Here is a 26,145-nt window from a genome sequence, read left to right as displayed (position 1 = left end):
CCTAACAAATGTGACTTTATACCTAGAAGAAATTGAATTCGAGATCTCTGATTAAGGATGAAAACATACTTACTACTCAACTACAATTCTGATCGATCAAACATAGATAAACGTGTTAAATGCGGCTATAAGCCATCGTTCATTTTTTTTTTTTCACATTCTAAAAAAATAAAAATAAATTTATTCTGAAAGGTCACTGACCACAGAATGACCTTTCCTTATTCTTCTTTATTTATTAGTGCTTATTTCTTTTTTAATCTTTCATGTCACTAACCTAATTTATTGATTAAGATTTTTAATATATGCTTCATTTCAATTATAAATTATAAATAAATAAATGTCGTTATCGATTAAATAAACTATGTCTATTTAAGTTGACATATTTATTTTCTTCCACACTTATCTTGTTTTCCAATTCAAATACGTTCTATTTGTTTATATTTTTAGAAAATATAAAATTGAATAAAACGAAAGGGATCCATAATCAATACAAAAAAAATTACTAGTATTATCTAATTCAAATAGCCATTTTAATATTATTTTGATATGTACAAATAGTGTAACGACTGCATAGTTATTTTTTATATGAATTCTATAAAATTTAATTTCCCGTAAAATGTGATTTACCAATCGACAGAAAATGATACAGAAAAAAATAACGATTTCAAATTACTGAAAAAATAAAAGGGGGTGGGGGTGGGTGGATACTACGACACCTAGATTAGTTTGGACTGTTGTATTGGCTCAAAACTTAGTGCCACTTTTTATTATTTATTTATTTATTATTATTATTATTAAATTTGTGGCTTGTATATTAAAAAATAAATAAATTATATATGTACTTGTGTTTATCACACTCCTAGTCCTCTCATGCATTACATCTGTCATGCAATAATTCGGCATCATTCTTGTCAAAATAAAAATAATTAATTAAAAAAAAAGAATAGGGACCAATATTATTACTACTATAACTTATAACATTTCTTTGCTGAAATTTGCCATAAATGATGCTAATTGGTATATTATATAAATGGTGACAAAAATTGTACTTTTCATTGTTGGTAAATGGTAATATAATATAAGGTTTGTTTATAATCACATCTCTTTTTTTTTGACAAATTGTTTCTTTCTTTTTGGACTATATTAGTCCAACTTAAAAATTGACAATTACAACTCAACCAACTACATAAAATTGTTCATGAGTTAGATTTCACGCAACTCAATTAATTTTATGAGATATCATACATCACTCATTAATAACATGTATACAAATGAGAATTGAACCTGAGACCTCATTGCTCAACTTACATTATTGATCACTACGTCACATCTATAAATACAATAATGTACTTACTTTTAAAATAGTTAAACTAGCATATATTATCGTAAATATGTATATTACAATTTACAATCAATATACTATAATGTATAAATAGTTGAAAATACACAAATAAGGTTATACCCTAATAAAAAATCTGCTACATGAATGACTATTTCAACACTTTGTTTCCTATTCTTTTTCTCCAATCACATTAAATTCCTTCATATAAAATAATTCATTCACTAAAAACGATTGATGTACATATCCCCAATTCTTATTGTTCATTCAATACCTTAGATATTTTCATCCATGTAAGCTATTCTTTCTTATGACACTAAAATATTGTTTTTATCGTAACTGATAAAATTATTGTCTATGTCATTAATATGTCACATAATTAATGAGTCTCTTGTAGAAACGTAGAATAGACTATGTTAAATCCTGAGTATAGTGGGTTGTCTTTTTTATGTGTGGTATATTAAATTCTATGTGCTATTTGTATGGTCTTTCGTGTTTATTGATGATTTCTTTGTTCTTGTTTTGTGTATGGGTTGAAGCTGAAGTTCCAAATTATAGTTGACACATGGGATTGAGATTGGGGTTAATCTTTGCTGATAAAGTTAGAGTCTTTGAGCCAAAACAAGTTGAATCAGTATGGAATCACAACTGGGTTTGATTGAAAAATCATTTAATGTTAAATACTCAGATGGGGTTAGAGAAGCTCTTGATGAATTGCCTGATAGTTTTACAATTACTGATCCCTCTATTTCTGGTCACCCTATTGTTTATGCATCAAGGGGTTTCTTGAAAGTATTTGGTTATTCCAAGAATGAGGTTTTAGGGAAGAATGGAAGGGTATTTCAAGGGCCTAAGACTAATAGAAGATCAGTTATGGCGATTCGAGAGGCGATTCGTGAGGAGAGGGGAATACAAATTAGTTTGTTGAATTATAGGAAGGATGGGACACCCTTTTGGATGTTGTTTAATATGTGTCCTGTTTATAGTGAGAAGGATGGGAGGGTGGTTCATTTTTTGGGAATTCAAGTGCCTATTTTGAGGAGGAGAAATTCATTAGGTGGTGGAATTGGGAGAAATGGAGGAGTATGTTATGATGGAGGTAATTGCAGGGAGTATGTCTATAAGTGTTGTAGGAGGGAGGTTTGCTCGAATTCGACTATGGAAGTGGATAGAGCATTATCGGTTGATACAGTTTCGGGGTTGGACCATACAGGTATGTGTTTATTCATTATGCTTCTTGAAAGTTCTCTCAATTTTTGGTTGTTTATAGTGGTGGACTTATCGTTTCATTTTCATCGTAAATATGATCATTAAGATGTTTAGGATTTCATCTCTGTCACCGTTAGAACATGATTTTGAAATTTGTTGCACTAATCTCCAATCATTTGAGTATTGTAGTCTTTAGCTTATGGTTCTAATTTGTTTTTAATGGTCGCCTTTGCTCCTTGGAGCAATGGTAAAGTTGTCTCCGTGTGATACATAGAGCCGTGGAAGCAACCACTAATGCTTGAATTTAGTTTAGGCTGTCTACATCACACCTCTTGGGTTGCTGCCCTTCCCAGGACCCTACATGGGGCTGCCCTTTTTTTCTCTTAAGCTTAAATTCATGTTTTGACTCATTTTCATCAGCTGCTTGAGTTAGGACTTGGTTATGCTTTGGGTGCATACACCTTTCCCATCACTTTGTGTTGGAGTTTCGATGTGCAGATTAGCAGTCCTAGTCAGTATGTATAAAACATAAAAGTTCGTCCAGCTACCTTGTATGGCACAAGGGCTTTGTTTCCCATTTTTGTGCATTTGGATTATCTCTGTTTCATTTTCATTCTTAAATCCTAGTGTAGAGTTTCCTTAGTTTTGTTACTTTAGGTTCAATTTATAGGATTCCTTTCATAAGGCTTATATATCACAGAAGTAGATGTTGAAGGACCTTGTGAAGCAAGTGATCAAGAGAAGACAAAAGCCAGTGTTGCTGTCAACAACATAATGTCCGTGTTGGCAAACTACAGTGAGTTGAATGGCAGACTGGTCAGTGACAGGAGATGCTGTCAATCGGGAACGAATCTGCTCAGTGCATCCTTAAATATATCTTTTGGTAGAATAAAACAAAGCTTTGTATTGTGAGTTTTTTTTTGAATTCCTAATTTTCTTATTTTGATGACCGATATGATCTGTTCTTGGATGGACTTAACACTTTCTCTTGGAATATCTTTCTGAAACGTGCAGAACTGACGCACACTTACCAGACATGCCAATTGTCTATGCAAGTGATGCCTTCCTAAAATTAACAGGTGCTAAAGCTGTAGCTAATTTACACTAGTGTAAACTTTTGTTCATTCCAGGGGATGTTCTCATTGTTTATGGGTTTGGGTCTATTTCTTGTGTTCATAAAAAGAGCATGAGGGCTTACTCTAACTAATATTGCTAACAGGGACCATTCTTTTCTTCAATAGGCTTCTTGAGACATGAAGTATTGGGTCGTAATTGTCGGTTTTTAAGCGGGGAAGATACAGAGAGAGGCACACAATTTCAGGTAATTGTTTCTTTTCAGATCTGCTATCATTTGCTTAATTTCGTTTGTTGCATTGCTAACTGCCACATCTTGGGATAAGAGATTTGGTGCCCTTCCTAAGATTAAGATTTTCTTAAGTGGGGGAAGTGCTAAGGGAAGGTATGCGGTTGAGCAGCTGATCGCAATCCTTATTACCTTTTTTCTCACTTTGCAGATAAAACAATGCATCCAAAATGAACAACCGTGTACTGTACATATCTTAAATTACAGGTTGGTTCCGGTCATTGCATAACATTTAGATAAGAATTGTTTCCTTGTTATTAAGGCTCAATCTCTTGGTGGCTGCGTGTTCCCTTTCAGAAAAGATGGAACCTCGTTTTGGAATTTTCTTCACATCTCACCGATCCGGAGTGCTTCAGGAAAGGTAATATTTTTAACTAATAGGTACATAATTACTAGCATTGTTGTATGGGATAGAGTGTTGGCCAGCCAAGACTATCCATGTCGAGAAGATGAATGTAGCGGAGATGAGGATGCCCAGATGGATGTGTGGGCATACTAGGAGAAATATGATTAGGATCGAAGTTATAGCAAGGTGAGAGTGACCTCTGTGGCGGACAAAATGAGGAAGCGAGACTGAGATAGTTTGGGAGATGCGCGGATGCGCCAGTTAGGAGGTGTGAAAGGTTGGCTTGAGCAGGAGTTAGGAGAGGTAGAGGTAGGCCAAAAAAGAATGGTGTGGGTAGAGGGGTGGGGGAGGTGATTAGATAAGGCGTGACACATCTTCTTCTTACTGAGGACCCTAGATAGAAAGCTATGGAGATCGAGGATTAGGGTAAAAGGTTAGTAGGTAGCCGAGTGTGGTCGGCTGGTCGCTCGTCAGGTGGGAGAGGCAAGGGGGCTTGCCACATATCCTTTCTACTTATTAGTAGTAGTATTTAGTAATCACGTAGTTTCTAATTCTTCTATGTGTTTCTATAATCTATTGCTTCATTTTGCTTTGTTTCTTGAAATTTTGTTGTCATTTTTTCTTCTTGTAATCCTTCTATGAATAACTTCCCTTTTAAGTCGTGAGTCTATCGAAAACAATCTCTCTACCCTACAAAGGTACGGGTAAGGTCTGCATACATCTCGTCCTACTTAGACCTCATTTGTGGGATTAGAATAGGTATGTTGTTGTTGTTGTAGGTATATATTTACCATTCTTTATTTTTATTTTGTATAATGTTGGCCTAAGATGAATTAATAAGGGGAACATGGTCACTGAGGATTCATACAAGTCACCCCAATTTATTTGAGATTGAGGCATAATAGATGTTATAGTTGTTGCAGGTACATGTTTAACAGATGTATCTTTTAATATGTAACTTCTCTATTTTGTTTAAATTGCATTTGAGGGAGGAGTAATAAATTAACAATTTTGTAACCACATATGTAGTTTTATGAATGAACGCCCAACATGGGTGTGTTAGCCATGAACTCAACAAAAACAACAATAATAATTGTGTATCTTGCGGAGCTCAACTGAAATGAGCTTAATGAAGAAGTGGGGATTCATTTAGCCGAACCCAACTCGTTTGGGGCTGATGTGTGGCTGTAGTTGTTGTTGTTGCCGTATCTTGTGGATGAACCTCTTGAGTTCACTTTTGCAGAGGATTTGATTCATCTAAAGAAGTGAGCCTGATTAATTTCTTTTTTTTCTTTTTCGTATCACATTGAAACGAAAGGAAGCATACAAGAAGAAACGTGTTTGTATTTAAACTAGTACTAGTAGAGTTAAATTATCATTGAATAAACAAGCTCTATAGTCCCAAGAGTAAGTTGGCCGAAGAGCCAAGACAAACTATGCTTCATTAGTTGAGTTTGTTCAGAGTTCCAAGCCAATTGTAGGTTCACTGGTGTCATAAATTAGTGGCATCACCACTGCCTTTGTCAAGATTATGGCGCTCTTTTGATTCCCGCCACCTATCAAGGTGATATATAGTCTATTAACAGAACATATCCACATGTTTTTCTCAATGTAAACAACTTCTTGACAGGTTCTTTTAGGTTAATGTCGTGTCCAAATAGAATGAATACTGTTACCTTTGGATACATTATGCTTCAATCAAGATTCGAGATGTGGTGGACAGTTTGGAGAGAGAGAAATGGGAGGTGTTATTAAGGTAGATCCAATTCCATCCAGAAAGTTAAGTGGAATTGTATTATATCTTTCTACTTTTGGCGTAAAGAAGTAGGTTTAGAGGATATAGATCAGTTTGTAGATTTATTAAGATCTCTGTAAGTATCTTCTTTTCTAGTTATTTTTTTTTATCTAACACTTTTTGATGGTGTCTAACATGTCCTTAATGCTGAGGAATACACATTTACCAGTTTCAAAAAAAAGATTCGAGATGTGAATTGGTTCTCAGGCATCAAGAGTAATGGATGGACTAAATTTCTTCTTTGCTTTGTATTAGGAGATGTAGATCTGAGATTAGTTCAATGTCTTCTTGAATAACCAATGCTCGAAAAGATTTGAGTTTTTGTCGATAGGTTACTGCCTAGCTTCACAGAACTTGGCGGAAAAATAGAAGGAGGCAGTGAAACCAGTTGTTAATTGCTTTGTTAAGGTAGTAAATCAACCTGACATTTATGTTGACTTAATACAAATTAACCTAACAAAGCTCTGTCTCAATCCACTTGTCAATATTGGATTGAGACAGGTCTGAATGAAGCGACATGGACAATGAAGATTCACATGACCGACCTCAACTAGCTTACATAGTCGTCCTATTGTCGTTGGAACTCAGTGACAAGTCACATTAGACATTTTCTGCATAGTTTGTTATTTTCTGTGACAACACAACTTAGGCTACTTCTACCTACTGCTGCTTGTTGAAAAATTTAGTCTTATTTGAGCTAACCCGTTGTAGTTCTGTCCCGTTTGGCTGCATAGGTTGCGTACTTCGTTGGCATTCAGATAGAAGATACTAACGAGTCTCGGGAGAAACATGGGCTAAATCCGGAGATGAGGCATCGCAGTGTTGTCGCTGCTGTAAAGGTTGCTGTGAGAGGGTGGTCAATGGGTGCAAGCACCTCCTAGTTCTTGAAGAAATTTGTGTTTCCTTTTTTTTTTTCTGATAAATACATTGGATTCTGCTGAAAATTTTTACTCTTATATAGCTCATTGGTACCAGAAAAAAAAAACACAGAGAAAAAAACATGAACAGTTTGTTATGGTAATTTAAATTTGATCTTTTCTTTGTCATATATCCGGATACCAAAATGATCTCTTATGATCACTTATAAATTGAAGAGGAGAAAATGACTTTTTCAGATATATTTAGGTTCACAAATATGTGATTTACTAGTGAATAACTTTCTTTGATTAATTTTGATTAGTTGAAAATCTTGTCTAATTTATAAAGGTAAAGGTAATAAGTGAAATAAAAACCCTTAATACTAAAGCAATAAGACAAGAATATTAAAGATAAGAACGATAGAAATAGAGAAATGAGAGGATAGATTTCTTCTTCTTCCAATAAGTATCATCGAGTTCATCTAATATGAACCCTTATGCCCTTCTTTTTTAGTGTTATGTAGAGGCGTACAAAATGTTAGTCATAAATATGACATTAGTCATGAAGATAATGGATGAGATTAATGGTGATGGAAGTTATCTTCATAATAGAGGGAAGTAAGAGAGATAATCAGTGAGATAACTACTAATAAACATTAGAATTAGCTACAAACTTTGTCGTTGGTCCGTTGCTATTTTGCTCGTAGCTAACGAAAATATGTTTGCTAAGATTAGTAACAAATTTTATTGTTTAGCTATAAAATTTATCCAAAAGTAACTTCTTGATATAATAGACATCCACACTATAATATTTTATAACACTTTTAAATTAAGTAATGATCAAGTAACGAGCATTTATTCACAATTTTAACGAAGTTAGGAACAATCGACAATAGAAACAAGTGAAGAGAGTTTAAATGAAATACAATGACGTTTAAGGAAGATTCAATTTAGATTACATATCAATAGAATGCAATAGTATAATGTAATAAAAAAACATTACAAACACCCATTTATTTGATTAATTAAATTTAAATACATCCCTGTTCTTGCAATACGAATGAAATACACTTCTAGATTCTCGCCAAGCGTAGAGCGTTTCAATACTCCTCTCGATTTTTTACTAAGTGCTCTATGCTCCTACATGAGTTTGAAACCACTTGCTATGTCATGTGATAGATATATGGTGTATCTAAGTTTAGTTAGTTAAGTAGAGGAGTATTTTTAAGACTGTTAATGGTTCGGAGATAAAACTAACAATTTGAGCCAAATTTAGAAGTGTTTTCACGTTGCTTGTGACCTCAATTTTATCTGATTAACCTAACAAATGAATTTTAGGTTAAACAATTTCACTTTGATATCCAAACATGCCCTAATAACAATGTCCAAATTGTTTGCATTATTTGTGTAAATCAAAGAAGAAAAAACTAATTCTTGAGAGAATACAAATGGTTTAATTGTTGCAGCCTGCAGGCAGGGGCGGACCCACGTGGGTTCCAAGAGTTCACCCGAACCCCCTCGGTAAAAAATTACACTGTATATATCAGGTAATTTTTTGTATTTATGTGAATATATATATTTTGAACCCCCTCAATAATAAGGAGAAAGAGATAGCCTAGCAGCAGGTTCCCTAAAAATTAAGCCTCATGTCGAGGGTTCGAATCCATGCATTAGAATTTTATTTTTTTCTTTTTTAGTTTCATTTTTTATTTTTTAAAGGTTTCAATTCCATTTTTCACATTTTTTTTTTAGTTTTTAATTTTATAAAATATGCTAAAAGTGTGGTTTTAAACCCAAAAAAATTCAAGGATCCGCCACTAAAACTATATACTACTACTTTCTTGAAATTTTGTTTTGTTGGCTTATATATACACATTTATACTTTTATTTTTTGAACACCTAAACGAAAATCATGGATCCGCCACGTAGCTACATACTTACATTTAATTCAAGCATTTTAATAACCATGCTGACCGACAAAATGTTAAAGTTTCTAGTGGACCCTTATTATACAAAATTATTAGGACTAGTTGACTTACGGCTGTCAAAATTAATCATGCCCTCCTGAACTTATTAAAACTATTTAAATCAACACAACTCTAACAAATATCATAGGTTAGTAGAAGAGTTGTTTTTTTTTTTCTCCCAGGTTCGATATTCACATTAGATGGTAAAACGTTTCCTAACAAAGGAGATTCCGTACTCAGGAGGATTCAAACCCGAAACTTCTAGTTAAGGATGAAGAAATACTTACCATTCCACACAATTTTTATTGGTCATCAAAGAAGAGTTGAATAGTTTGTTCACCTGACTGATTATAGGTGTATTTTACAAAATTAACCTTATTAATAATGCATTGAAATTATAAATTGGACTGCATCTACTTTATGTAGTTAATTAATATACTAAGGATAATTTGGGAAAAATAATAAAATTATTTTGATTTGTTAAAATGGACAAATGAAATGAAAAATCTATTTTTGATATAGAAGCCAAGTAAATTGAAAGGAAGGGAGTAGTTTATATGGCCATGCTTCCACTTTGTCTGGTTGACTTTCATGATCATTTTAGTTGGAAATACAATTATATATATATATATATATATATATATATATATATCCTTTTTGAATATTTTTACCTATTTAACGTTAATATATTTTAATTAAAAATGGAGAAAAAATCAGTTTATTTTACCATTCTGATCAAATTCTCAGGTCAAAAAGATTTTTCCTTATAAGCTTATTAGGCAGAGTTGGGCGACTATGAAAGCTAACTAAAAAATAGTTAAATGACTTTAAAAAAACAAAATAAAATTGCATGACTGGCTAATCGATTAATATAAATAGAGTGAGCATTCAAATATTTAACTTCATAAAATTCATGAAAGTTGATATTATATATGACATGTAGTGATATATCTAGATCATAAATTACTGATAAGTAATTGACTTTAAACTTAATAAGTATATATACATTAACTAGATATCGATGTATCAATACGGGTTAGTGGTGAAATGATAATTGCTTATTCATCCTTAATCATAAATTTTGAGTTTGAACCTTAATATAGAGTCCTTTTGTTAGGAAAAGCGTTACCTCCAACACGTCAGACTTCCTGACATGAATTCGAATTTAGTCAAGCTATATGAGGTCTTTTATTCTAAAAATAAATATTTTTATAAATATTAATAACTTTAAATCTTGTATCCATCGATAATCCAAAACTTGTTTGATTGTGAAAGTTCACAAGTGCTAAACTTTAGGACTTTAACTTATGACTCTTGTGGAAATATCATCTAAAAATAGCTTTCGTGCTCGTGTGAGCATGGATAAGAGATGTCATCATGGTTACTTTTATTATAAGATATTTTATGTTGCTTAATCGGCAAAAATATATGGAGTTAATAGAGACTGTGATAGAAAACCAAAAGCAATGGGGCAATTGTAGCATTAATTAATATTATATATAGTATTCAATTTATTATTCAACCATGAGAAAGCCTTAAAGTCAATACATGAAACGCAATATGACGCTTTTTATTGGAAAAATTATGTAATACGCAACTTATTTTATTATATTTTAATTTTTTTCCTATCATTTGAAAAAAAATACAAAATCTCTTCTCTCATGTATCGGGACGTACCTGATATATCGAGATGTTGAGTGATGTATTTGAAATCGAGATGCGATGTATCGAGACGTTGAGTGATGTATCCGAAATCAGGACGCGATGTATCGGGATGACGTGATGTATCAGGATGTTGAATGAGGTATCCTAAACTGAGATGCGATGTATCAAAACATTTTGGGATGAATCCAAGTTCCACCAATTTTAAGGGATTTTGTAATTTGAAAAAGAGTAGGGATAATATGTAATTAGCTCTTTTAACACTTTATGATTTGTGTAAAATTCTCTTTTATTTAACTATTTGCTATTTGAAACTCACCAGATTGATCGATCTAAATTGTGTCGAGTAGGATTTATTTAAAAAAAGCATTTCCAAAACTCAAATCGAAGACATTTGGTTGACCTATTGATAGAGGCAAAAATCAATATTTATTGAACTTTATGAATTTTAAGTTTTACAATAATGATATCAAATGTTAGTAGCACGTTTTTTATTGATTTATATATATAAAATAAATTTATTAATACTACCATAGAGAGTGATTTTTTTTAAAAAATTTATTGAATTAGACCAAATCGATCCATATATACATAATATTCCCACTTCCATATGTAGTTAATTTGGAACGTGAAATGTTAAATCATGAATTATTTTAAAATTATTGAATTAAACCGAATCGATCCGTACCTAATATTCTTACTCCCATATATAGTTTAATTTAGAAGGTGAAATGTTAAATCAGCAAACCTGTCCAATAAATTCTCTTTGTTTCATCTAAATCAAACAGCTAGGCATTGTACCATATCTATGAATACCTAATGAAATTGGCATTTACTTAATTAGAGGCAACCAACTTTAGTAAATGGCACCTTATATAAGTATACTATATTAAAGTCTCACTGTAACAGTTCGTTATAATAACATTTCATTATAATAGCTTAATTTCTTTGATTAGTGACATTCATTATAAAGTCATACTATTTGTAGAAAGTTTACCCTTTTATAACAGTCAATACTCAAATATTATGAAATTGTAATAGATATATTATGTATAAATATAAAATATTAAAGTTTTTACGATAATTATCGTTCATTAATGTTATGCAATAGTAAATTATAAATAATTTTTTTAAAAAAAGGTATATAATACACCAGTCAAGAATTTTTGAACAAGTGTTAAAAGTTCAAGAATCAAGATTCATTTTCTCTGCCAAAGCAAACATAAAAAGAAGGAAAAATAAAGAGGTAGGTAAAAGTAAATTAACCAAAGTCCATTTAAGACAATATAAAAAAAAGGATTTATTTTCTTTTTTTTCTCTTTAAATAAATAGCAACTCAAATAGTAATAATTGTTTTTGGAAGTCAAAATGATCAGACCAATATAAGAACTTCCTCTCTGGTTCTCTATATATTTAGCATTAATTGATTACTTTCACCCAATCTTTGTCCATGCATTTCCCCTATCCTCCCTTACCTTTTTTTTTCTTTCTACTTGGTATTCGTATTGGATTGCGATTAAATTTATATTCACGAGAGAAATTTTATATTTGGGGAGTAAAATGATCCCTAATAAAGGCGACTCCGTACCGAGAGGAACTCAAATTCGTGACCTATAGTTAAAGAATGGAGAAATACTTCCTCCCCTGCCTATATTCCCCTCTACTAGAGTGTGATTGAGTTTACTTATTTTAAGTGCTTTTAAGTATTTTGAAAGTTTTTGAGTAAATTAAAAAATCTTTATAAACATTTGATTTCAATAAGTTAAAATTTCTAATTTATGACTTTTTAATTTATAAATCATAAACCAAAAGTCTTAGTCTTTCACTTCCTCACACAATTAAACTTTTAAATTTCACACTAATTAAATTAATTCTACCCCTTTAAGAACCAATCAACCTACTAGTATTTTTTTTATTACTTATATCAACTTCCCAATTCATTATTTTTAAAAATCCCCTCAAGAAAACACATAAATTTGAACTTCAAGCACTCCCTCTTGTTATTATGGCATTCAATATTGTATCTTTTACTTTCATTTTTGCTCTTTTCCTTCTATTCCCTCTTTCATGTAATTCATCACACAAACATGATACAAGCCAAAAGAGCTACCACCGACAACATAGTTCATCATCATTTGACCAAAAAAACTCAGATCACACAAAGGGTAAATGGATTCTTCTTCATAAATCCATTGGTATCTCAGCCATGCACATGCAACTTCTCCATAATAATAAGGTTGTCATTTTCGATCGAACGGATTTCGGTTCTTCTAACCTCTCCCTTCCTCGGGGTAAATGCAGGTACGTCTGAAATGTCTGATCATCTCATCTCATCTCATCTCAATACTACTCACGACTTTTGTACATACAAATTATTTGTAATTCAACACTTGTTTTGCAATTTAGTTCAATATTACAAAATTTGAAGTTTGTAAGCATTTCAACCAATATTATGTTAACCACGAAGGATTAGATATAACATACATTTATTTATTTACTTAATTATATTTTTAGATATAACATACATTTATTTATTTACTTAATTATATTTTCAACAGGTACAATGACGAAGCCATCAAAGTAGATTGCACAGCTCATTCTATCCTTTACAATGTAGCCACCAATACGTACCGTCCGCTCATGGTTCAAACGGACGTTTGGTGTTCCTCAGGTGCCGTTAACTCTAACGGCACCCTTATACAAACAGGTGGATACCACGACGGTGAACGTAAAATACGGTTATTTTCACCGTGTAATGACGAAGAAACTTGTGATTGGACGGAACTTCAACAGAATCTCACCGTTAAACGGTGGTATTCAACCGATCATATACTTCCTGACGGACGTATTATGATCATAGGAGGAAGAAGTGCTTATAGTTACGAGTTTTTTCCACAGAATTCTAACACTAATTATGTTTTTCACCTTCCGTTTTTGAAGGAAACAACTGATCCTAAAGAAGAAAACAATTTATATCCGTTTTTATATCTTTTACCCGATGGAAATGTGTACATTTTCGCGAATCAACGGTCAATTGTGTTAGATTACACGAAAAATAGAGTTGTTAGAGAGTTTCCAGTAATTCCAGGTGAGAAAAGGAGTTATCCGGCGACTGGATCATCGGTAATGTTACCAATGAAATTAGTCGCCGGAGATTTTTCTCCGGTGGTGGAGGTGATGGTTTGCGGTGGTGCTAATGGTGGTGCGTTTTTACAAGCGGCGGTAGGTGGATTTATGCCTGCTTCGAGGACATGTGGGCGGATTAAAATAACGGATCCGGATCCTAAATGGGTCATGGAGGATATGCCTTCGGGTCGGGTCATGCCGGATATGTTGTTATTGCCTACGGGTGATGTGATTTTATTGAATGGAGCATCAAAAGGGACAGCCGGGTGGGAAAGCGCGATTGACCCGGTATTGAACCCGGTTTTATACGAAACAGGTCAACCCGACGTGAATAAAAGATTTAGTGTGCTCAACCCCACTAGTATACCAAGGATGTACCACTCATCAGCAACGTTATTGCCAGATGGCAGGATATTAGTGGGCGGAAGTAATCCGCATATAAGGTACAACTTCACAGGCGTAAAGTACCCTACAGAGTTAAGCTTAGAAGCATTTATGCCACCTTACTTGAGCCCACACCACTCTCATCTCCGTCCATCAAACACAGCCGTTAAAGGACCCGTATCGTACGATCAAAAATTCTCCGTCACATTTACACTCGGGGTTTCTCAGGATATGAAGGAGGTCATGGTAACAATGATTGCACCTTCATTTACCACACACTCATTCGCGATGAATCAACGATTGTTAATTTTGGACATTGTGGAAATTCAACAACTATCGTCATTCACTCAAAAGATCACGGTGTATGCCCCTCCATCGCGTAATATTGCACCACCGGGTTATTATATGGTGTTCGTGGTTCACAAAGGCGTTCCTGGACACTCAATTTGGGTAAAAATGCAGTAAATTTTTATAGTACCTTTTTTTTTTTGGTGTTGGAATTGGTAGTTTAGAATTTAATAGGTGCATTATTATTTCACTATAGGTAGTTGGAATAGAAATTTAAGTACCATTGAGAAAAGGTCACCATTTTTTCCCAAAGAAGAAAAACAAAAGATTGGTGTGTTTTATTTTATTTTATTTTTTTGTGTTTTTTTGTTGGTATAGTTGCCTAGCTTTCACTATAGAGGCCTAGGTGAGTGATTGTTTTTAGAATACAAATTGAGAATAAGTTGGGGCATGTACCTGACCTAAATACCCAACAATGAGAAGGAAAATTCCTTCTTTCTAGCAATTATGTTTTGGTAAGATGTAAAGTTGTTAATATATGATTATTGGTTTGATTAATTATGTGCACAAATTTTGATATATTTACTTGTGACAAAGATAGTCGATGCAATCATTCAATAAAATTACTCTCCATATTCACATGTTAGACCTAGGTGATGTGTTCAGAATTTTTATTAAGGAGTTTGAAAAATAATATTTTAAATTTGAACTTGCAATCATAAGGTGAATTTTGATCCCTCAATCATTAAGACTACCTATAATATAATATTTAGGAGGTCTAAAATCTAAATATATACATATAATTTTTTAAAAATAACTTATATATAGGGAAACTTACATAGATCCTTCTAGTTTAGGAGTTAATTACTTAGGTACACTATAGTTTGCAATATTACGTATCTTACCATATTTTGGTGTGTTCAGATAAATCCAAACACATGGATCTCAGGATAAATGAGGTAAAAAATAGGAGCAATTTGTTCTAGAGACATTGTATCCAAGTAGATTCACATGTATTTAGGATACATAACAAATATCGCTCTCCTCCCTCATTTCTCTCCCATCTCGCTCACCATTCTCCTAAGTATCTGGTATCTCAGATACATGTGAATCACGCCAGATATATACATATATATGTATCTAGTGTGATTTGCATGTATATGAGATACATAACGAATTTCACTTGCCTCTCTCTCTATTTTAACTTATTTGATAGCAAAATACATATATCTAAGTGTAGCTTCCTCAATATATGAAATGAAACTCTTAATTAGTGGTAAAATAAGTAATATTTTAAAAGTATAGATAACAATAACATGTATGATTGTGTAGTATGTCTCATTATATAATTTTTCCTTATATATATCATATTCAGTTTTTATGAAGGAGATTCGAGTGAACCCCTCGCCACCCCTAGATCCATTCTCCATGTGATAAGTCCCTGTTCAATGCTATATGCATGTTCTTTTGATTTGGTAGTGAAACTTTAACAGACTGGTGAAATTAATGAGGACGTTGTAAAGCAGGTGGGGATGGGACCCTAAGATTAAAACACAAAGGGGAGCCCCCTATCTTTGTTTGTATTATACAGTACAATTGTCAGAGGGCAGAACTGTCTCTATTGGACCATTAAATAAACCTTTGTGATGTTGTGGTGGGCACAAGTGAGGAACAAATAAAGAAAAAGTCTACACTCATTACTCATCACCCCACAAGTAGGAAAAGAATAAATCAAGAAAATTACTCCCTCCCTTTTGATTTAGGTGAAGGGTTGATCAATATTTCATTGGATTAAAAAAAATAAATTATGATATGGAGAAAGTGTCTCGACATCCTGGTTTAATAATAATAAAAAATTCCTAGACAAAAAAATAAATAATTGCGAAAGAGGTTTTATGGCCTCTACTTACAAAAGGGAGAAGAACAAGATAATAACAAAAACTTCTTAAGATTTTTCTCTCATGTCTTTTATTCTTTGCAGAGTTTTCTTTTATAGGCCTAAAAACTAAATCGTCGTCGCAATGTGAAATGACCGTACCCTTAACCATCTAGAAAATTATTTTACTAAGTTTTAATTTTTCACTTTGAACTGTTTGGAGCAAGCGGAGGACGCGCGGCTTGAAATTAAATATTGGTCTTTTCAAAGAAGCATTTGACTACTTCCTGTTATAAGGTGGCTTTCTCAAGGCAAGACTTAGTCGAGCTCCAACTAAATCTAGATTAGTCGAGCTGCAAATAAAAAGAATGGAGATGCGGGGTATCGATCCCCGTACCTCTCGCATGCTAAGCGAGCGCTCTACCATCTGAGCTACATCCCCTGACTGTCTTAAATAGTCTGCATAACTTACACGTTGGTTTAACGTTTATCTGATGAAAATCTATTGAAACAAAGGCCTTTGTTTGAAGAACGAAAAAGAGGTCTAAACTATCTTTAATTAATAAATGTCTCTCGAGAATCAAAGCGTATCAAGAAAATGGAGTATAAGGGTATAGTTATAAAAACACATTTATTTTTGTCTCGAGTCTTTAAGGTGATACTTCCTTTGTTCCTATTTATATATGTTATTTTAGATTTCACGTCCCTTAAGAAATTATGTAAGTTTACCATTGTACTCTTATTTATTGTTCTCTTGAAGTCAAGTTTTCATAAATGAACATAAATTAGTTTATTTTGATTAAGTAAATTAACCAATGAACATGAATTAATCATTTCGTTTTCTTATATTGGTCGAATTCATACTTTCAAGACTAATATCTCTCAAAGATAAAATAGGAAGAATAGTGTTATTTACGTACTGATTTTGTGAAATGACAAGTATTAAGAAACATCTATTTTTAGTAAGGACGACATATAAATAAGAACAGAGGAGTACTTATATTAAAATATATAGTAGTATTTTTGTAACGACCCGAACCGTCGTTATTTAGGAAAAGCAAAATTTGGGAAATTTCTGGGCCACTGTCCCGCCAGGGCGGGACAGATGCTGCTAGGGCGGTGGCGCCAGAGCGGGATAGGCGAGACAGATGGTAAATAACGCGAAATCTTATTTTCTCCTTCTTCCTAAAATACCTAATTTAGACGTAAACTACCCTAGAAACCCCCAAAAAGCTGCTCTAAGCTTGGAAAGGAAGGAGAAGGAGATTTCTAGCGTAAGGAGGTCGATGAATTGCGGATTTTCGATCAAGATCACCGTCACGAATCCCGGAAATAAGAATCAAAGCCAAAACCCCGTGCAGTTGCTTGGCACCCAGGTAGGCTAGGTTTTATTAATTGAGTAGTTATAAATTTGTGCTTACTGCGTAATATAATGTAAATCAATGGTAGGATTTATGCGTAGGCCTTCGTGCACCGAACAAAAGATGATAAAATCATAGGAAGAAGCCTTAGGTGCTGAACTTGGGTTAAGTTGGTCGAATTATTGTTAAGTAATTTATGTCGATGAATACTTTATTGTGATGGTTGTGATTTCATGATGGTGTGATAGATGTTGTTCTTGCTTCATTATAATATGTGTATGTATGCAATGTTGCATTATTGGTCACACTATTTGCAATGAGATAGACGAATGATGAATGTCATGAATCATGACTTGATTTTATAATTATGAGAATGTACTTGTGCTTGTGATTGTGGCTTGTTGAATGGATCGAGTGTTGTGTTTCGACACACTAACTTGGATCGGTTGCCACGTTTGAGTATAAACATTGGATCGAGTACCACGTTCTGGTATGCTAACAGTTTGGATTTGGGTTCCATGAGAGGACCAATGACTTGACATAATTGTGTATCTTGAGGATTGTGAAATTGAACGTGGTTCGTAATGATAAATGATATTGTAATTCCCTAGAGTTGTTATATGGTTATGAGGACTTATATTTGATTGTTCTTTTATGTTGAGTAAACTTGTTACGTAACTCGTTGTTGAATGAATCGGGAAGGCCAATGGTTTAAGGGTCGTAATAATTGAGAGCAAGTGTTGTCCGTGTGTTGTAAGGGCGAGAAGTGGGGGTAGTGTACATGATGTAATTGATTAGGTGGATTTTACCTTGGAGAAAGAAAATTCGTGGTTGATGGTTAGAAAGCTTGATGCAATGTGCGAGGTGGCAAGGGCAGGGTAACCTAGATGAGAAGGTAAGGGTGTGTCGTGGGTGGCGAGTCGAAATGCTTGTAGGTGTATTCGTGGACTTTTCTATGCGTTAGGATGGTTAGACTCAGATCAAGAACCTAATAAGTAAGTTGACTGAAAAGGTGGTTAGTATTAAGGGTGCTAGTGTAATTCTGAGGTATTCCAGAGGGGTAAATGTGGAGAAGCGAGTGGGTAATAACATATTCTTGCTAGTTGTTTTCTCATGTTATGTGGTGGGCGTCGGGTTGACCAATGATGCGTACCAGTACGTGTGGTTTTGTACTGATACTACTCTTGCTATGCCTTTTTGGCATTATCTGGATGCAGATTGGTGATGTTTCATTAGATGAAGACGAAGAATTCTCTAGCAACTTCTACTTTTCCTTATGCATGGTGGGAGCTGTGTCTTTTCATTATTATGTCATGTTTTACTCTTAGTAGCTCTTGTACCTGTTTAGTCTAGATCCTCGGGGTGTTAATTACTTTACAAGTCTTAACCCGAATTTGTTAAGAAGGTTTTCATTTATAAAAAAACGTTATGTTTTCGTTTATCTCCATTGTCAATAATTTTCTGCATGTTTTGACTATTGGAATATGAGGGTTCTCCTACTTAGGTGTTAGAGTGGGTGCCCGCACCGCCCTGTAGATTGGGTGGTCACAATTTGTTTACAAAAGTAACCCTTTGGGATGGAGGAAGTATAAGTGATGATTAACTAATCAAAATCCATATGTTTAACTAAATATTGAAAAACATTGATTGATTGCCTATATTCTAGGAAAAATCACATGTTTTGATATTTTTAATAGCACATTACCGAGTTTGTAGAAAAAAAATCATCAGTTTGATGAATGCATTTAAGTAAATAGGTCCAAAAACAAACCTATAAACTTTACATTCTCTTCCAAATTCAGCCATATCGTTAGTCTATGTTGTTCAGACTCTTCAAAAATGTCAATGATTGAGTGTAGAATCCTTCAAAAGTAGTGACGATCAACATTTTTGGAGAGTCAGAACAAGTCTGTAGTTAAAATACTTATGAATACAGATCATCAGACAAAGAAGAGCATTTTGATAGCTTTTAGATATGAGCAATTGATCAACAGCTAGTTCTATTTTGACCTCTTTGCTGGTCTCAATCCAGCAATTCATCAGACACATTTACATTGAAGTCTAGAAAAAACCATATATTAAAACTACGAAAGTTTTATCTATGCGTCTCAACGCCTAACGTCTACTTGCTAAATTTGACTGATGCATACTTGTATTTTGTAGCCCAGAATAAGTAGTGCATAAAGTTTAATGCACTTAGTATGCACATTAGCCAGTAGAACCTCTCTAAATGGTAGTGATTCAAGTTACTACCCGCGAGCCATGGCTTGTTCGTTGAAATGCCTGTTACACGATTGACAATAGACACTATCACCGAGCTGAGGTAGTATCCGATAGCTAAAGAAGCCCACGACAGAGATGTTGCCAATGATCTCATACTCACTGGTGCTTCTGAGAAACAGAATTCTAGTAGCCCTGCTAGAACGAAAAGATCAGCTGACCCGAGAAACAAGTACTGAAACGCGATCCAAAAGAATGTTATAGGCAATGGTTTAGCAGAATCAATGAGTCCTGAATCAGTAACTACTCCTTTGCGTTTGATTTCAACAAGAGCTGCGATTGCCATTGCCACGATGGAAAGGAACAAACCGATACCAATACGTTGGAGGTGTGAGATCCCCATTTCTGTTTTGGTTACTCTACGAGCAAATGGGATGATGAAGTGATCGTAAACTGGTGCTAAGATCATGATGAATACTACAGGGAAAACGGGGAGTGAAGCCGGTGGGACTTTTAAAGAACCAACCTTTGTGTTCATAGAGGCTGCTTGATGGACTGAGAATGTATTTAGTTGAGCTAGACAACAGTTGAGCATGATGGTGCAGGCGAAAATTGGGAGAAGTTTCATCACAATCTTAACTTCTTCCACTTGTTGCACTGTGCATTTTAACGCGCCACAAGCTGGTGTGTCTGAAACAGCCCGATTAAGAAAGCTAAGACTACTTGATGAAGCTGTCTCGATTGATTCTACATCTTTACTAGCTGGAATCGGAGGAGAAGGACTTGAAGTCATAGTTGCAATGACAGTGCTTGAGTTTTTCGATGAACTAGCACTAGAATTTAGTAATGCTGCAATTATAACCTACACATTATACCATGAGGTTAGTTGTTGAGTTTATAAAGCTCAACGCGTGCTTGTTAAATAAATAAGTTGTTATTTGAAAAATATATACCTTATTGATCGTTGTAAGAGGGCTACCACGAGGTATCTTGTTACGATAGAATGGTGAACCAGCAAGGAATATTGGGATTGACAAAAATATAGCTAAAGTTGCAATTCCAAATCCCCATTGCCATCCCTTATTGTCTTCCATCCAAACAACAAATGTGACAGCAATGAGAGCTCCAAAGGAGAGACAGAACACATAGTAATTGAAGAAAGTTGATCTCTGTTTTCTTCCACGCGGAGTTGATTCATCGAACTGTTCAGCACCGTGGGGTGGCAGTGATCCCTTTATACCTCCAACACCTAATGCCACTAGGTAGAGTCCTATGAATAACATTGCAGCTTGTGCACCATGTACTTGTTCACACGGCATGTTTGGCACTCCTAGTTCGCATTTTCGTGGCTTCAATGAACTCGAACGAGCTTGTATGGTGAGTATTACAAGTCCCTGTATTCACTCAACTTCGTCATATGGTGAGAATTCATCGTAAATAATCTACGATAGTTAAAGGCATGTTCTATAGAATGGTTGTAGGACAAGTATGTTATGATATCCATGATATATTTGATGTAAGAATGCTAATGTAGATGAATGTTCTGTTATCCATAAGTAGAGTCTGGGAAAGGTTTGCGTACTTATCACTTTTCCCAGACTCTACTTATGAAACTATACTGAATATGTGGTTGTTGTTGATTGGTGACCTATTACAACTCTTCTTTACTAGAGAGAGAGAATTACCTAACCAAAATTAATTGTGAATGACCATGAGATATGTTTACATCTATATATATTGTTCGGACTCAACAAAATAGTTGTTGCATCGCACTCATCGGTGGTGCCTAGTGGTCAATGTAATATGTTGAGAATCATAAGATCTCAAGTTTAAATTTTAGTAGAGACAAAAATACTAGGTGGATTTTCCTTATATGTTCAAGCTTTTGTGGACAGAGTTATTCGATAGTTATGTTGGTGGGAGGTAGCAAGCAAGGCACCTTGTGGAATTAGTCAAGTGCGCAAGCTAACTTAGATATCATTTTTTTATTGGCGCTCTTCGTATCAAATTCTCAAAAATTGTATTTCCTCTGTTCTAATTTAGTATCGTTTGATCATATATGAAGTTTAAAAATAAGAAAAAACTTTATTATATTTACCAAATTGTAATAAGAATTGAAGCCACATATTTTTACATGACATGCAACAAAGACAAAACTAGGATTTGGAAAAATCAAAGATGGAGGGATAAGTGGCCATCTATAGTGGACATTATTCCAACATATAAGTTTGTGATATATACAAACAAAATAAACTATTCTAGTGCACATTTTCTACTTTTGATAGGTGTATGTATTAATGTATAAATATATAATAATGTTGTGTCACTTGTGCTTAATTCTATGTTGGTGACATGTGCCCCTATTTTAAAAAAACAAAAATGGAATGTTTCCTGTGGACATTCTTTCTTAATGGAAAAGTTTGTGGCTATTTAAAGAAATCCATAGATCTACCACCACATTCCCAACTCCACACACCTGTGTCATGGTCCTGGTAAAATATATTATTATATATTTTTTAGTTTATAATCACTATTTTGGTTAATATTCCCTTGGGCTTACACATAAAAAGTAGAAACCCCTTTAGCTCCTTGGCACTACAAATACTATTTTGTGTAAATCTATTATTTTAATATCTCAAAAAGTTATGTTGCTTGTGAGTTGTGAGAATGTTTGTTCCCTCTCCATTGGAATCATTTGCTAGGTCAAAGATTTGATATCCTAAATCTTGCTCCTTCCTAAATCTGCGGTCTCGAGTTTAAGCCTTGGATATGAAATTTTTTTTGGTAGGAAACGTTATCCACGAATGGAAATCTACATGGCGCTAATCTTAATTAGTCAGATTCCAATATGGATATTGGATATCGAATGGAAAACCAAGATTTAAAAAAAAAATCTTGTTATCCACGATACACACACAAAAAAAAAAGAATAATTGAAATTAGCAACGAATTTAGTCGTTGATTTACTTATAGCTAATAGGATTTTATGCTAATCTGCTATTAAATAGAATTTGCGACAAGTTTTGTTGTTTAATTGTAGAATTTGTTCATTGCTAATTCTTAATAGTTAACAAAACTGGGTGTTAGGTGTGGACCATCAAAGAATGTGGTGCAGTGAATGAGACTACTCCTTCATTAACTAGTATTTAGGTTTGAGCTTTGGGTATGAAAACATTATTGGTAGGGAGCACTTCCCTCCGAATAGAGCTCTACACAAAATTCGAAATAATCGAGCTCTAACGCACATAACGTGCGTTAACAAACAAGAAAAAAAAACAGAAAAGTCAAACAAAAACAGACCATGAAATGTGTGCATAACGTAAGAAGAGAAAATGAAGTGGTTGAAATTTGAGTCAAACAACATTAATTATGCTAACAAACAGAAATTTTATATGTTGAATTTGTTTAACTTGTTGCTAATTGCCTCCTCATCTTGATTAAGATTGATTCCTAGTCTTAGCTCATACAATTGGATTCATTGAATCTAACATCCTTGATTAAGATTGAACCCAAATCTAAAATGGGAGTTGCAACTCCTAACATGTAAAATTTTAGATACGGAGTATATAAGGAAGCAAGTCTTAGATTCTATATGACACATTGTAAAATCGTGTGAACCAATACTCAAAGCAGATAATATCACTAGTGGACTAAGCTGTTACACAACCACTCTTCGTGCAACCTTGAAAAATGGTGTCACAAACTTCCATGAGCGTGCTCAACCCCTCGTATGTGTGGGGTAGGGGTGGGGGGTGGGGGTGATGTAACACACTAGGCGAATTCTACATTGATAAAACACAGGAGAGATGCTAAGTACATAAGGAAACAAGTCTTAGACTCAAGTGACACATTTTAAAAGTCGTGAAGACCTAGATCCAAAACAGACAATATCACTAGTGGATTGGACCGTTATATATATCTTACATATCTCATTGTTAATCCAAAAAACCAAACATCGATCTACCTAATTATATTATATTTTTACAAAAAAACTTATTATATTATTTAATCTCCGTATTATAATTTCCACAAACTATTTAAAGACCAAAATATCCCTAACTAGTTAGGTGCACCAATGATGTAGTCGAGGTTGGATTGGTGTGAACCTTCCACTAAAAATGTGTCTAAAATCTGATTCTAACTTGATAATTGGCCACCTATTTATAACCATTGCTTTTCATCCTACGACAATGTTTTCCACGATGCCACAAACCTTTTTTTTTTCACCAAATCGAATCATATCAAATTTTAGTTAGTGGGTTCAAAAATCATTGGACACAAAACAAAACAAACCTCACAAAAAACAAGTGGTCTCTTTTTTCACATGTTGGTTGAATTCAGTAAATTTTGCTCAAACAGTGTATTTATGTTAATAATTTTATATACAAAGTAGTTATTATCATTTAAAGTAATCTATGTGAAAGATTCAGAACTGATAAAATTAAAATCCTGACTTCGTCTAGCAAAAACAAAACCTATAAGAAATCAAAATTGAGAAATTGAAATGGAAAATTTACCAGAAATTCAATGAGTGCACTGATGAGATAAATGTAATAAGTTGTGAAGAAGGCATCAGATAAGAATCCACCAAGAAGTGCCAATAAAAATGCTGTGCCCATAAAATTAGTCACAGAATTTGCTGATGTTGATGGTGAGAAATGCATGTACTCAGACATATACAACACCAAATTGCTTGCATTTGCCAAAAATGCCAAATTCTCCAACACCTCAACACCTAATGATAAAAAATTTCATCAATAAAATAAAATAAAATCAATTACTCCAAAATTTGGAAAAACTAATCTTGACAAAGATATGACTAAGAATAAAAAACGCAATCCAATGCACTAAGCTCCTATTGTGTCAGACCACATGAATTTATTGTACAACAGCCTTACTTTGCATTTCTGCAAGAGATTGTTTACACAACTCGAAATTCGTGACCTTGTGCCTAATGAACTAAGCTCATGTTATGTGGAATCTACTGTACAACAGTCTTATCCTGCATTTCTACAAGAAACTATTTGCACATCTCGAAATCTGTGACTTTCTGGTCACATGACAACAACTTTACCGATCGTTCATCTTTTTTTTTTTCAAGAATGGTGCTAGTAATTTATTTATTTACCTAACACAAAGGAGGCAGCAACCAAGCCACCATGACGATTGTTGATGGCTGGTCTATTTTTCCAATCAACATAGCTATCCCAATTGCTTTGATTATCTATTTCCTACAACACAAGCCAAAAAATAAGAATTTGTTAAGTAAGCAAAATAAAAAATAAGAAGAAAAAAGAGATTTTTTTTTGTTTTAACCCACCATTAGTTAAGTTGAAAGAAAGCGTTGTGGAGATCCAAGATGAAGAAATAATAGTGATTTTATAAGAGTTTAGAGAAGGTGAGAAGAGAGGAAGATATAAATAAGACTTTGCAATTAAAGCAAATAGAGAGAATTTAAATATTTTTCTTTTTGTATTTTGTATTTTGTAATATAATTATTATGACATAGTTAGGCACTAGAGTCCCCCTTTTTTTTAAAGGGGGAATGAAAAGGAGAAAAGATGGATAATGATGTTATCTAGGATTTGGTTTAGTTGTCATGTTACGTTTTTTCTAGAATTTTTGACTAATTTTTAAAGTTAATATTAATTTGATATTTTAAAATAAAACTTTAGATATTAAAAAATTATACATAAAATATTATAACTTTTTTTTATATATTAATATTATGAAAAAATACATCTTAAAATGTTAGTCAAAACTCATATGATGTTATCTAGGATTTTGGTTGCTTACAAATAATTTTATTTCTATAAAAGGAGGAAGATAAAAGAGCATTTAAATAAAATAATATAATTCTAAAAGAGGATTTTTTTTAATTAATATAAGTAAATGAAAGGAGATGTAAAATAGATAAGGAAAAGATGTTCAAAATTCAATAATTTTGATTTTTGTGTTTTTGTTAGACCAAATAAGCATCTTGTCAAACATAAAAGACTCTTCCATAAGTATTTTATAAGTTTATATCCTTAGTTAAAAGTTTGATTAAAAAATATTCTTATTATTAATATATTGATCCAAAAATATTACTTTGGGTCAAAAATATTTTTTTCCTAATAAACATATTATTTTGTTTCTTCTCAAGACACATTAATTTTTTGTCCAGTAAAAAACACTATTCTCAACTCCCAACTATTAAACTAACATAATCAATGGATTTAAATTAATACGTCAAACTCTCACTAAAGGTTAATTTTATTTGCGTGTTTAATAGACTTTCTTTCTACAATTTTGACATTTACAAATTGAAAATATTAAAATGAGAAATTATTTGTTTTTTTTGTTCAGACAA

At 33.3% G+C, this 26,145-nt stretch overlaps 3 protein-coding genes and 1 non-coding gene across 4 annotated transcripts; 2 read left to right on the top strand and 2 right to left on the bottom strand.

Moving 5' to 3' along the window:
* Positions 1-1,664: 1,664 nt before the first annotated feature.
* LOC125867111 (protein TWIN LOV 1) lies at positions 1,665-6,969 on the top strand. Its single transcript, XM_049547536.1, has 7 exons — positions 1,665-2,552; positions 3,249-3,456; positions 3,563-3,627; positions 3,790-3,869; positions 4,063-4,118; positions 4,209-4,272; positions 6,787-6,969. Exons 1-7 carry the CDS (start codon positions 1,976-1,978, stop codon positions 6,931-6,933), a joined length of 1,197 nt encoding a protein of 398 aa, XP_049403493.1. The 5' UTR covers positions 1,665-1,975; the 3' UTR covers positions 6,934-6,969.
* Positions 6,970-12,489: 5,520 nt separating this feature from the next.
* Positions 12,490-14,864, top strand: LOC125867533 (aldehyde oxidase GLOX-like). The gene is made up of 2 exons (XM_049548072.1): positions 12,490-12,839; positions 13,097-14,864. The coding sequence occupies exons 1-2, from the start codon at positions 12,544-12,546 to the stop codon at positions 14,511-14,513; spliced, it is 1,713 nt and encodes a 570-aa protein (XP_049404029.1). The 5' UTR covers positions 12,490-12,543; the 3' UTR covers positions 14,514-14,864.
* A 1,717-nt stretch (positions 14,865-16,581) lies between these two features.
* Positions 16,582-16,654, bottom strand: TRNAA-AGC (transfer RNA alanine (anticodon AGC)). The gene has a single exon. It is a non-coding gene; the product is annotated as a tRNA-Ala (tRNA).
* Positions 16,655-19,541: 2,887 nt separating this feature from the next.
* Positions 19,542-25,253, bottom strand: LOC125867695 (protein NRT1/ PTR FAMILY 4.6-like). The gene is made up of 5 exons (XM_049548260.1): positions 25,114-25,253; positions 24,922-25,024; positions 24,311-24,528; positions 20,747-21,187; positions 19,542-20,655 (listed from the first exon to the last, which is right to left on the bottom strand). The coding sequence occupies exons 1-5, from the start codon at positions 25,114-25,116 to the stop codon at positions 19,696-19,698; spliced, it is 1,725 nt and encodes a 574-aa protein (XP_049404217.1). The 5' UTR covers positions 25,117-25,253; the 3' UTR covers positions 19,542-19,695.
* Between the last annotated feature and the right edge of the window lie 892 nt (positions 25,254-26,145).

Source organism: Solanum stenotomum, chromosome 6 (assembly GCF_019186545.1).
Source record: "Solanum stenotomum isolate F172 chromosome 6, ASM1918654v1, whole genome shotgun sequence".
Classification (NCBI taxonomy): Eukaryota; Viridiplantae; Streptophyta; class Magnoliopsida; order Solanales; family Solanaceae; genus Solanum; species Solanum stenotomum.
Note: the sequence above shows the minus strand (reverse complement) of the source record. Positions and strands in the feature narration are given on the sequence as shown.